Here is a 12,500-nt window from a genome sequence, read left to right as displayed (position 1 = left end):
GTGTTTGTGTTTGTGTGTGTGTTTCTCCACCAGTCTGTGACAAGAAAGGAGACTTTGAGCCTTGCTCAGGAGACTGGAACTGTAATTTATATGTCAGCAAGTGCTTCTGCAAGTCAGAAAAACCTTACTGCAGGTCATCATTAACCTCTAATCATTCGCTATTAATCACCGCTAATCATCATTAATCTCTAATCATTCCCTTACTGCGAGTGATTATTGATTAGCTGAATGTGATGGATCGATTATCGAGTAGCTGAAGTGAAGGATCGATTACCGATTATCTGAACTGAGGGATCGATTATCGAGTAGCTGAATGTGAGGGATCGATTACAGAGTAGATGAATGTGAAGGATCGATTACCGATTATCTGAAGTGAGGGATCGATTATCGAGTAGCTGAAGTGAGGGATCGATTATCGAGTAGCTGAATGTGAAGGATCGATTACAGAGTAGATGAATGTGAAGGATCGATTACAGAGTAGATGAATGTGAAGGATCGATTACCGATTATCTGAACTGAGGGATCGATTATCGAGTAGCTGAAGTGAGGGATCGATTATCGAGTAGCTGAATGTGAAGGATCGATTACAGAGTAGCTGAATGTGAAGGATCGATTACAGAGTAGCTGAATGTGAAGGATCGATTACAGAGTAGCTGAATGTGAAGGATCGATTACCGATTATCTGAACTGAGGGATTGATTATCGAGTAGCTGAATGTGAAGGATCGATTACCGATTATCTGAACTGAGGGATCGATTATCGAGTAGCTGAAGTGAAGGATCGATTATCTGAAGTGAGGGATCGATTACCGATTATCTGAAGTGAGGGATCGATTATCGAGTAGCTGAAGTGAGGGATCGATTATCGAGTAGCTGAATGTGAAGGATCGATTACAGAGTAGCTGAATGTGAAGGATCGATTACAGAGTAGATGAATGTGAAGGATCGATTACCGATTATCTGAACTGAGGGATCGATTATCGAGTAGCTGAATGTGAAGGATCGATTACCGATTATCTGAACTGAGGGATCGATTATCGAGTAGCTGAAGTGAAGGATCGATTATCTGAAGTGAGGGATCAATTATCTGAAGTGAGGGATCGATTACCGATTATCTGAAGTGAGGGATCGATTATCGAGTAGCTGAAGTGAGGGATCGATTATCGAGTAGCTGAATGTGAGGGATCGATTATCGAGTAGCTGAATGTGAGGGATCGATTATTGATTACCTGAAGTGAGGGATCGATTATTGATTATCTGAAGTGAGGGATCGATTATCGAGTAGCTGAATGTGAGGGATCGATTATCGAGTAGCTGAATGTGAGGGATCAATTATTGATTATCTGAAGTGAGGGATCAATTATTGATTACCTGAAGTGAGGGATTGATTATTGATTACCTGAAGTGAGGGATCAATTATTGATTACCTGAAGTGAGGGATCGATTATTGATTATCTGAAGTGAGGGATTGATTATTGATTATCTGAAGTGAGGGATTGATTATTGATTACCTGAAGTGAGGGATCGATTATCGAGTAGCTGTATGTAAGGGATCGATTATTGATTATTTGAAGTGAGGGATCGATTATTGATTACCTGAAGTGAGGGATTGATTATTGATTACCTGAAGTGAGGGATCAATTATTGATTACCTGAAGTGAGGGATCGATTATTGATTACCTGAAGTGAGGGATCGATTATTGATTATCTGAAGTGAGGGATTGATTATTGATTATCTGAAGTGAGGGATCGATTATCGAGTAGCTGTATGTAAGGGATCGATTATTGATTATCTGAAGTGAGGGATCGATTATTGAGCCGCTGAAAGTAATGTAATGATGTTCTTTATTTTTGTCATTATTAGATGTAATAATTATATTGATGAGTTTTATCTCGGGACGAGCTGCTCTCAGAAATGGACGACGTTGTCCTTTGCCCTCGTAGCGACACTTCCTGGAGTTGCACTGGCGGTTGTGGTCGGACTCGCTGTTCACCTCGCACACACGTTCGGGAAATCCAGCAAGAGCAACGGGTCAGAAACACACCACACACAATCAACACGCGATAACTAACAGGAGGATCAGATTAGCACTGCTTATCACACTAAAACCTCTTTGTCTGTGTGTGTGCCTGTGTGTGTGTGTGCGTCTGTGCTTGTGTGTGCGCGTCTGTGCCTGCCTCTGTGTGTCTGTGCTTGTATCTGTGTGCATGTGTGTGCATGTGTGTGTGTGTGTCTGTGTGTCTGTGTGTGCTTCTGGATCTGCGTGTGTGTGTGTGTGTGTGTGTGTGTGTGTGTGCATCTGGATCTGCGTGTGTGTGTGTGTGTGTGTGTGTGTGCATATGGATCTGCGTGTGTGTGTGTGTTTGTGTGTCTGTGTGTGCGTCTGGATCTGCGTGTGTGTGTGTCTGTGTGTGTGCGTGTTCCAGAGCAGGGAATGCACTCACTCACATTCCGGAAGAGGACTTGTTCCCTGGAGTGGTTTTTGCATCTGACTTGAAAGTGAGTTAATGTTTATTATCAAATTATACTCTAAACTCACTCTCAATCCTAACCAACAAAAACCTGCAGCAACCGAAGTTCTTCCTAACACACACACACACACACACACACACACACACACACACACACACACACACACACACACACACATACAAAGACCGGTTCAGTGAGAAAAACAATAATGAAATCACGGCACATGACTGTGATTTCTAAGTGATGAGAACTCCAACCGGAACCAGGGCAGTGAACGATGAACGAGTGAACTTAAAATTTACCACTGAAGTCATTTACCCTGATGTGTATCATTACTGAGGGTCATATGGAGTGTGTTTACACCAGAGATATACCCTGTGTGTGTGTGTGTGTGTGTGTGTGTGTGTGTGTATATATACATATATATATATATATATATATAAGGTATCGAGTTTTGCAAAAGCTGGGATTGAATGTTCATGAGGCTCGAGGAGAAAATGAAGACTGTTAACAAAGCAAGAGACAAAATTTTTTTTGTTTGCGGGTTTCATTTAAAACACAAAGGCGCTATGACAGCAGTGTATCAATGTGCCAGCTGGTGGTGTTGTGGTAAAAGCCTCGCCTCTGGGCTTGGAGGTTGCTGGTTCGAGTCTGTGCTCAGTGTAGAGTGGGACGCTGAGGAGAGGATGAAGTGTGGGGAGCAGGTGATGGAGTAAATGCTGCTGGAGAAGCCCAGAAAAAGTGAGGGTGATAGTTTTTACAGCATTCTCTACTTTATGCAAAACTAAGTCGACACACTCTCTTCAAGCTCCATAACCCCTTTCATCTCCTGCCCTGATCCTGGGGGGGCAGCTGCCCGGATTTTACCCCCCCGGGAAACGCCCTCCAGCCAACCTGCACCTTCTGCTGATTCCTGAACCATCGACGCTCATATCCTGGAGTCCTGGCTGGGGTTTGAACCAGCAACCTCACAACCCAGAGGCAGCACTCATCCACATGAGCCACAGGATCTCGTACAAACAAAGTGTTTTATAGACCTTTTCACCTTCATATATGTAACACTGCACTAAAGCAAAAGTGAAACACACAGATTTGAGCCAAGGATGTCACACACCACAGCCTGCGAGGCTAACCGCTGCACTACAACAGGACAAGTGCAGGTGCTGCTGCTGCTTATTGAACTTTGGTCTTAATAAACAGCTTTAAGCGTGAAAACAAACTGTTTAATGAAAGAGGAGCTGGTCAAAAGTTCAGTGCTCATCACTTCTGTGTACGTTCTCTCAGTAACCTGAAGTGTAGTTCTGAGAGCACCGCTAACCAACACACACCAACACACTCTGTACCTGGGTGCTTTCTGGGACGTGTTTAAAATGGTTTCACACATTCGGCATTTGGGAAGGGGGCACATATTTATAGGTGTTCGGTTAATTAGCGTTAAAGTTACTTTATACCCAGTAGTTAGAGTCATGAGTCATCCAGAACATCATGCCTGGGACTCGACCCGAACACCTCCACCTGCAGGAAGCACGTCAGCCCTGAGGAACACGGGTGGAGGTCAGAGGACGTAAAGAGTAATTATTAATGACTATTAGACGCTTCGTATTTATTGTGCATTAAAGTGTTTATTTATAATCACTGTAATGTGTAAAATGACTCTCTGTGATTTTTCAGCTTTTGGATGTAGAAATTAATCTCGTTATATTTTCCATCGCTTTATGATCATGATAAATATTTTCATTTCCTCCATAAAGACGAATCGATCTTCAGGGACATAACACTGTTATCATAAAGACAGAGATTCTAATGATAAGTGTGTGTGCTCGTGTGTGTGTTTGTGTAACCTGACCTCTATGATTCTCTCTCTCTGTTTGAGAAGTCTCCTCCGAGCGCTCAGCCGCTTCCTCCTTCCAAACCCACACCAGTGCAGGTTCCCATGGTGTCCTCTTGGCCATACAGGTGAGCGCCTGCTCTGTGTGTGTGTGTGTGTGTGTGTGTGTGTGTGTGTGTTATTACAGCCGATAGGTGAGACTAAGACACAGGTGGAGGAGGCGGCCTTCAGTGTTGCCAAACTTGTCTGCCGTATTTCCTTCCAAAAATACAAACTGTGTATGTTTCTGTGTGTGTGTGTGTGTGTGTGTGTGTGTGTGTGTGTGTGTGTGTGTGTGTGCGTGCGCACACAGTGTGTCAGATAACACACAATTTTTATCTGGTGGACCACCGATGGGAGCTCCTCTACCGCAGATACAACACACACCTCTCTCTCTCTATCTCTCTCATACACACACACACACACATTTCTGTGAGTATCAGAGTGGTGTTAAATGTGTGTGTGTGTTTTATTTCTCACAGTGCACCTGATAACACACGCCCTGCTTTTGACAGACCACCACGGGGGGCCCCGTACAGGTATACACACACACACACACACACACACACACACACACACACCCTCTTACAAGGTCCAGGATGCCTGTTATTATCTGTGTTTGGGAACTGTGTGTGTGTGTGTGTGTGTGTGTGTGTGTGTGTGTGTGCTCAGATTTCCTGTAAAAGAGTATTATAATGTATGTGTGTGTGTGTGTGTGTGTGTGTGTGTGTGTGTGTGAGATAGTCTGCCCCCCTCACCACAGACTCTGGGTGTGCCTGACAGGCCGGGACAGCAGCCCTACAGGTAACAAACACACAAATTAACTAATAAAACTTTATTTTATTAGTTTATTACTGTATGATGTCACTGTGTAACTATTTCATAGTTTAATTCATCACTAACTGAACTGAAGACACAAACTGTAGCAGGGAGACACGACTGATCTGTGTCTAGTGATACACTGTGTGTGTGTGTGTGTGTGTGTGTGTGTGTGTGTGTGTGTGTGTGTTGTAGCTACACAGGGGGCGGGGCTCAGGTGCTCAGTAACCCGTACGCCAGAGCGAGGAACCCGTACGAGGAGCACAATGTGTCTGCAGAACCGTACAACCAGCCGGTGTCTCCCCGAGCTTACGAGGAGCAGGTCTCTCTCTCTCTCTCTCACACACACACACACACACACACACACACACATCAGTGAGTGTTAAATGAAAGTGTTACATTATTATGTTTGTTTATGTAAATGCTAATATTTATGCTAATATTTCAGAGGATGTCTCCGCCCCCTCCTCCGTCCTACAATGCTCCTGAAAATCGCAGTGTGTTTCCTCGAGCTCAAATCGGCCGCATGTACTGACCACCTGCGCATCACACACACACACACACACACACACACACACACACACACACACACACACACCTCACTTCAGTGTGTTTCTGATGTTTATTAGGATTTAAATTATTTTAACTGATTGTTTATTGTATTTTCTAATAATCATCAAATTTACTGTTTCATGTCAATCTTTAGGTTCTGTTGATTTTTCACTTTTATGTAATGATGTAATAAACCTGTGCTCGTTATACTCTCAGCTTCTGACCTAAAATAATCAGGATAGAATTAAAAATTAGATGTTCAAAACATTTCGGGATTAAATATTTACTGTAAATTTACTTTGTGCCAAAAAATAAAACAGATCTTTAAATCAAAACGATTTATTTATTTATTACATACATAACATTTCCACATAACATCTGTGTGCCCCTCCTTCTCATCGTCAGCTTCACGCCTCCCTGAGGGGGCGGTCTCTAATTTGCATACTCATTTGCATTCATAGAGCTGAACAGGTTTGTAATATTAATGAGGGGCGGCACTGAATGTGTCCACATGTTCTTCAGACATTTCCCAGGAACTTATTCTACTTAATTACGTGTTTAGGTTTAACACACACACACACACAGGAATCAACTGAAAACGTTTATTTCAGAGTCAGGTGAGTGTGTGTAAGTGACTTGGAGGAAGTGTCTCTACTGTGTGTGTGTGTGGGTGTGTGTGTGTTTGTGTGTGTACTTCTAGCCCATGTTCTGGCGGTTGCCGTATCCTCGACGGTGTGTGTCTTTCCAGTTGTCCCAGTCTCTGGCCTTCTGTAAAGCCTCTTCATCATCCTCTTCCTCTTTCCTCTCCTTTTCTTCCTTCTCTCGCTCCTCTGCATCCACGTCCACTACACATACACACAAACACACACACGCACGCGCACACACAAACACACACACACACGCACGCAAGCACACACAAACATACCTTTCAAATATTTAGATTTGATAGCTCACTAGTTAAGTGATGATCTGTGACTGAAGGGGGTGTGGTCTCAGTGAAGAGGGTGTGTTTCAGTGAGGGGGTGTGTCCCTAGTGAAGTGGGTGTGGCATCAGTGACGTGGGTGTGTCCCCATGAAGTGGGTGTGGAAGTACTGTGTGTGTGCTTGTGTGTATGTGCTTGTGTGTGCGTGCACGTGTGTGTGTGTGTGTGTGTGTGTGTGTGTGTGTGTGTGTGTGTGTGTGTACACAAGTGTGCGTATGCGTGTGTGTGTGTGTGTGTGTGTGTGTGTGTGTGTGTACCTGTGCTCTGAGGGATGCCCTGGTCCGGTAAACATCCTCTCCTTCTGTGCTGTTCATACCAGTCGTCTACTGTCATGGTGGGAAGACTGGGATACCCTGCACCAAACACCCTGACACACACACACGCACAGACACACGCACAGACACACACACGCACAGACACACGCACAGACACACGCACAGACACACACCAGCTGGTCACATTGTGTAACTCCATCAGGAAAACAGATGCTTTGTGAAAGTGACTAAAAACCCACACTGTAAATATTTTACTGATTTCCATAAACAGCAGCAGAAGTAGAATATCTCATCTGAAATCACTGACTGCAGACTCAGACACAGACACAGACGCAGACACAGACTCAGACTCAGACACAGACTCAGACACAGACTCAGACACAGACACAGACACAGACTCAGACACAGACTCAGACTCAGACACAGACACAGACACAGACTCAGACTCAGACACAGACTCAGACTCAGACACAGACTCAGACACAGACTCAGACACAGACTCAGACACAGACTCAGACACAGACACAGACTCAGACACAGACTCAGACACAGACTCAGACACAGACTCAGACACAGACTCAGACACAGACTCAGACACAGACACAGACTCAGACTCAGACACAGACTCAGACACAGACTCAGACTCAGACTCAGACACAGACTCAGACTCAGACTCAGACTCAGACTCAGACTCAGGCTGCTATTCTAGAACTGATGTGAGGTCAGTAGCTGTGTTACATTCAACACAGGGTGACCTCACAGCAGCCATGTTATGGCAACACGACTCATCAGTGTATACATACACACACGCTCACACGTACACGCGCTCACACACACGCTCACACACGCGCTCACACACGTACACGCTCACACACACACGTACACGCTCACACACACACGTACACGCTCACACACACACGTACACGCTCACACACACACGTACACGCTCACACACACACGTACACGCTCACACACACACGTACACGCTCACACACACACACACACGCTCACACACACACACACACGCTCACACACACACACACGCTCACACACACACACACGCTCACACACACATACCTGGCCTGCACTGCGTCTTTAGTGAGGATGAAGGGCTTCATCGGTGCTCGTCTCGGTTTCTGAGCTGGAGCCTGAAACAGAAAGCAAAATTTAATGAGCATGTGATGGACGGGTTCTAACTGCAGGGTTCTAACTGCAGGGTTCTCGCTCTGTTCTTCTCACTCTGTTCTTCTCACTCTGTTCTTCCACACTTTTTTAAAAACTTCACACTTCCTCCACACTGAATTTTCAACTTTACTGAGGAGCTTCACAGCACTATCAGAGCAAGCTACAGGACCTGACTGAGAGCAGGCATCCTCCTGAGGATCTGGACTTCCTGGTCAATGGACTCGATTTCCTCCAGAGCGAGCGTGATCCACCTGCGCACCTGTAACAGGTAAAACTCCCTCATCACCTCCTCATCCACCGAACCTCCATCCACCAGCGCTCTGAGCTCAGCCAGCTTCTGCTCCATCTGCTTCTGCTGCTTATACCTAACACACACACACACGCACACACACACACGCACAATACACACACGATACACACACACGCACATACAATACACACGCAGTACACACACAGTGTAATACACATAAGATTTGTGAGAAAGTTCTTTGGAATGTTTACATTTTATTTTATCTCTTAATGAGTGATTTGAGACACAGTAATGACTGTGTGTGTGTGTGTGTGTGTGTGTGTGTGAGAGAGTGTGTGAGAGACTGGGGACACACCCCATGACTTTGTGTTGGTATACACACAAACACGGACACACACACCTCTCGATTTTGGCTTGTCTCTGTGTTGCCATGGTGATGAGGTCAGGCTGGGCATGGTGGGCGGGGCTCGGTGTGTCACTCTCCGCCCCTGAGGACGTCCCCTCCGCGTCCTGGGCGTCTCGGGGCATGTGGAACGAGCTGATGTTGTAATCTTTACAGCGCCTGAGGAAGTCCAGGAAGTGAGAACGTGCCGTCTGCACACGCTCCAACCGCTGAGCCACGCCCACCTGCTTCATCACCAACGCAGCCAGCAGCGCAGGTAACAACAGGAACTTCAGATCCGCTGTGGAGATCTCATCCAGCTCCTCGTTACGGCTAACACACACACACACACAAAAATTGTACAAGTTTGCACTTTAAAGAAAAGGGGGCGGAGTTTAACCTGAACCTGCCATAATTTAGCATCACTGAAATGTGTATGATCTTCATCACGCTTGTGATTGGTTAATTGGTAAGAGATTAGCCCCGCCCAGTCGCACTGAAGCAGAGGAGTGAACTGAGGCAGATTTAATGTGTTATTAACACCATATTAACATCTCTGACTGCAACACAACATGAACATTTTCTGATCCAGTCACACTGAAGCCCTGCAGCTGGTTTTCACTGAGAATCTCTGCACCCTGAGCCCTGTGTGGGGATAAGCGGTGATGCACTTTCACCCGGAAGTGTTAAGTCCTGAGCCACTGCAGGGTGTTTCATCAGAACTCCATCATTCCTGAGTATCTGAGTGTTTTTACCTGAACAGGTCGAGCTGTGACACCATCCTCGTCGCCTCCTCCAGCTGTTTAATTCCGCGTTTTATTTTAATCTGTACAGAGTCGGAGTTTGTCGGCTCGTTGCTCTTCTCTAACTCTTCATATAATTTCCATCCTGAATCTAACAAATCTGACAGTTTCAGCGGCGGAGCTTCGGCATCTGCTGTTTGGACGCGTTCCTCTGCAGACGCCATGTTCAGCTCTCACACTGTTTATGGGCCAATTCGGCTTCCGTCACTTCCGGGGTAGTGATGTATCAAGTGCGCGCGCACTGCCTGCACCCCGTCAGCTTCCTGTTTCTATCTGACAAAAGATTTGATTTATTAATGTGTTAATTTTACACTTTAACTATTCGCGTGTGACTTAATATATTAGTGCAACATCGACTGAACTGACATTTAATTTTTCTTTATTAAATATAATCTAGACTTTACATTAGAGACTAGTGTTTTTTTAATCAGGCGAAAACCACAGATACCAAATAAAGGGTCCTCTTTGGGGTGCAGGATTCAGCAGCAGAGCAGTTTTCCGGGCTGAGATGACTGTACTTCCTGTGTTCAGCCAGTAGATGGCAGTAAAGCGCAGTATTCAATTTGAGATCAGGACTTTCACAAAACTCAAAAAATAAAACTCACTTTAGGTCTCTGAGGTGAATGTTAGCATCTAGCTACATAAATAAACCATCCAATAGATATGTCTTAATAAAATCAAGCTGTGTGTGTGTGTGTGTGTGTGTGTGTGTGTGTGTGGCCACATGCCTTTCTTTCCGACTAACCTGAATTTAGTCTGATCTTTGTTTTGCTCCTTAACCCTGACCTCTGACCTTTCCACCTGCACCACACACACTTTCAACTGAGTGACTAACACACACACACACACAAACACACACTCTCTCTCTCTCTATGTGCAGACTCACAGACAGGTGTTTGTGATGTGGGTTTAGTAATTGACAAGGAAACCAAATTAATATAAAATACTTGAATCAAAGTGGCTCTAGTGTGTGTGTGTGTGTGTGTGTGTGTGTGTGTTTGATGTGAGCTGATAGTGTTAATCTCTCCTCTTTGTGAACGTCTCAACAGGAATCAGCAGCTTAAACACTGACTTTAGATTACAGTAATCTCCCCAGACCCGTGTGTGTGTGTGTGTGTGTGTGTTGTCATTGTTATTTTATCCTGTGACACTGAGATAAGAATCAGGCAAATCCTGATGAGACAAAGGAATCTGCAGAACAGGCTCAGTGTGTGTGTGTGTGTGTGTGTGTGTGTGTGTGTGTGTGTGCGCATGCTAAATCTCTCAATGGCTCACATCCTGAAAGTGTCTTTGATGCTAGCTCAATTGCCCTTTACCCTGGCTTTAGTTTGTGTGTTTCAGGTCAGTGATTGGTCAGTGCTGGTCATGTGATCAGTAACCAGCCTAAGAAAACACACACACACACAAACACAAACACACATCACTGTGGTATTTTATATCAAATAAATACAGACACAGAAGTTTATTTTATCTCAGTGAGATACAAACACAATAAACACACGTGTGAGGTCAGGAGCTCAGATTACCCAGAATGCACTGCTGCAATCTGATCGTCTCCTTTACAAAATGGCGGCGGAAACAGGAGCGAACAAAACACTTCACATTTCAACACTCTGGTATTCAGTCCTCTGTGTTCAGAGTGTGTGTGTGCTGAAAAGTCCGCTCTGATACACACTCCTCTCCACGTGCACTCCTGAGTGATTAGGGAAAGTCGACAAAGGCATGTCGAAGGTCCGACTGAGACTCGGGTCTTGTCTCTTCTTTCTCTTCTCAGGGCTTTGTGTGCACACACACACACACACACACACACACACATCAGCTTCCTTGGTCGTGTTCACACTGAGTGAGGGAGAGGTAGTGCTTGTAGTCGGAGTCTGTCTCTTTCTCGGCTCTCGAGTGTGTGTGTGTGTGTCACTTGCAGACGTGTCTCTCGACGGTGTGTGTGCACTTCTTACAGGTGACGTAGCAGCACCAGTGATACCTGCAGTGGCATCGCTCCTCCACCTGCTCAGTGTAGGTGTTGTAGCCCCGCCCACAACACATCAGATTACAACTGCCACTCCCACTCGCTGTTTTATTACACTGCCTGTGGAGAGAGAACACACACACACACACACACACACACACACACGTTAATATTAGACTTTATCATGAAGTCATTTGATACACTAAGCCCTGTGACTGACCACACTGTAGGGTGGAAAGTGCCCCAGGTTGTGTGTGTGTGTGTGTGTGTGTGTGTGTGTGTGTGTGTGTGTGTGTGTACTCACCTGTCCGTGGTCCCGTATGAGCCATGCTTGGCGTCGGAGGTGCAGTAATCAGGTGAGCTGACCAGGTAAACGAGCTCACTCTCCAGGACCGGTCTCACCTCCATGTCCCGGGGAACCAGAAGACGGCGCGAGCCCACCTGGCGTGACGTCACCTTGGTGGCCGACAGGTAACGAGCTTTGAGCTGAGCCGAGACGTGACCCACGTCCAGGAGCGACTTCCAGCACGTCTTCACCGAACACGAGCCCGAGACGCCGTGACACTTACACTTCGTCTCCAGCGAGTCCATCAGAGCCTGAGGGAGAGACAGAAGGACGAGGAAGCCTTTATTTCTCTCATAAACATTACAGCACAGTGAAATTCCTGTCTGCACATATCACAGCTAACGGAGGAGCAAAAGTCTTTAGACGTATTCCACAGGACATGACACACATTACAGCACAGTGAAATCCTTCTCTTCATATATCGCAGCTCAGAGTGCAGGGTTAGTGTGATACAGCGCCCCCTGGAGCAGAGGGGGTTAAGGGCCGTGCTCAAGGGCCCAGCAGTGGCAGCCTGAGGGAGAGAGGGACAGAGGGAGAGAGGGACAGAGGGAGAGAGGGAAAGAGGGAGCGAGGGATTGATGGAGTGAGGGTGAGAGGGAG

The 12,500-nt window shown here is 45.8% G+C and overlaps 3 protein-coding genes across 4 annotated transcripts in view; 1 reads left to right on the top strand and 2 right to left on the bottom strand.

Moving 5' to 3' along the window:
• Window positions 1–6,045, top strand: part of zgc:158432 (uncharacterized protein LOC555281 homolog) — a 6,630-nt gene extending 585 nt beyond the window's left edge. Inside the window, exons 2-9 of the mRNA XM_034302450.2 lie at window positions 34–133; window positions 1,864–2,031; window positions 2,427–2,499; window positions 4,349–4,428; window positions 4,822–4,878; window positions 5,084–5,143; window positions 5,354–5,480; window positions 5,607–6,045. Of these exons, the coding sequence (XP_034158341.1) occupies window positions 34–133; window positions 1,864–2,031; window positions 2,427–2,499; window positions 4,349–4,428; window positions 4,822–4,878; window positions 5,084–5,143; window positions 5,354–5,480; window positions 5,607–5,693 (752 nt within the window). The 3' untranslated portion in view covers window positions 5,694–6,045. The remainder of the gene's footprint in view (window positions 1–33; window positions 134–1,863; window positions 2,032–2,426; window positions 2,500–4,348; window positions 4,429–4,821; window positions 4,879–5,083; window positions 5,144–5,353; window positions 5,481–5,606) is intronic.
• Window positions 6,046–6,298: 253 nt separating this feature from the next.
• igbp1 (immunoglobulin (CD79A) binding protein 1) lies at window positions 6,299–9,796 on the bottom strand. Its single transcript, XM_034302449.2, has 6 exons — window positions 9,541–9,796; window positions 8,804–9,118; window positions 8,323–8,518; window positions 8,046–8,116; window positions 6,951–7,060; window positions 6,299–6,555 (listed from the first exon to the last, which is right to left on the bottom strand). The coding sequence occupies exons 1-6, from the start codon at window positions 9,750–9,752 to the stop codon at window positions 6,407–6,409; spliced, it is 1,053 nt and encodes a 350-aa protein (XP_034158340.2). The 5' UTR covers window positions 9,753–9,796; the 3' UTR covers window positions 6,299–6,406.
• A 1,221-nt stretch (window positions 9,797–11,017) lies between these two features.
• The window catches only part of wnt11f2 (wnt 11, family member 2), an 8,811-nt gene continuing 7,328 nt past the window's right edge, over window positions 11,018–12,500 (bottom strand). For both annotated transcript variants that reach the window (XM_053230222.1, XM_053230223.1), the window contains exons 4-5: window positions 11,859–12,151; window positions 11,018–11,674 (exon numbers count right to left, since the gene is read on the bottom strand). In XM_053230222.1, the coding sequence (XP_053086197.1) occupies window positions 11,500–11,674; window positions 11,859–12,151 (468 nt within the window). In that variant the 3' untranslated portion in view covers window positions 11,018–11,499. The remainder of the gene's footprint in view (window positions 11,675–11,858; window positions 12,152–12,500) is intronic.

The sequence above is a fragment of the Pangasianodon hypophthalmus genome, chromosome 27, assembly GCF_027358585.1.
Source record: "Pangasianodon hypophthalmus isolate fPanHyp1 chromosome 27, fPanHyp1.pri, whole genome shotgun sequence".
Classification (NCBI taxonomy): domain Eukaryota; kingdom Metazoa; phylum Chordata; class Actinopteri; order Siluriformes; family Pangasiidae; genus Pangasianodon; species Pangasianodon hypophthalmus.
This window is presented reverse-complemented; position numbering and strand designations above follow the sequence as displayed.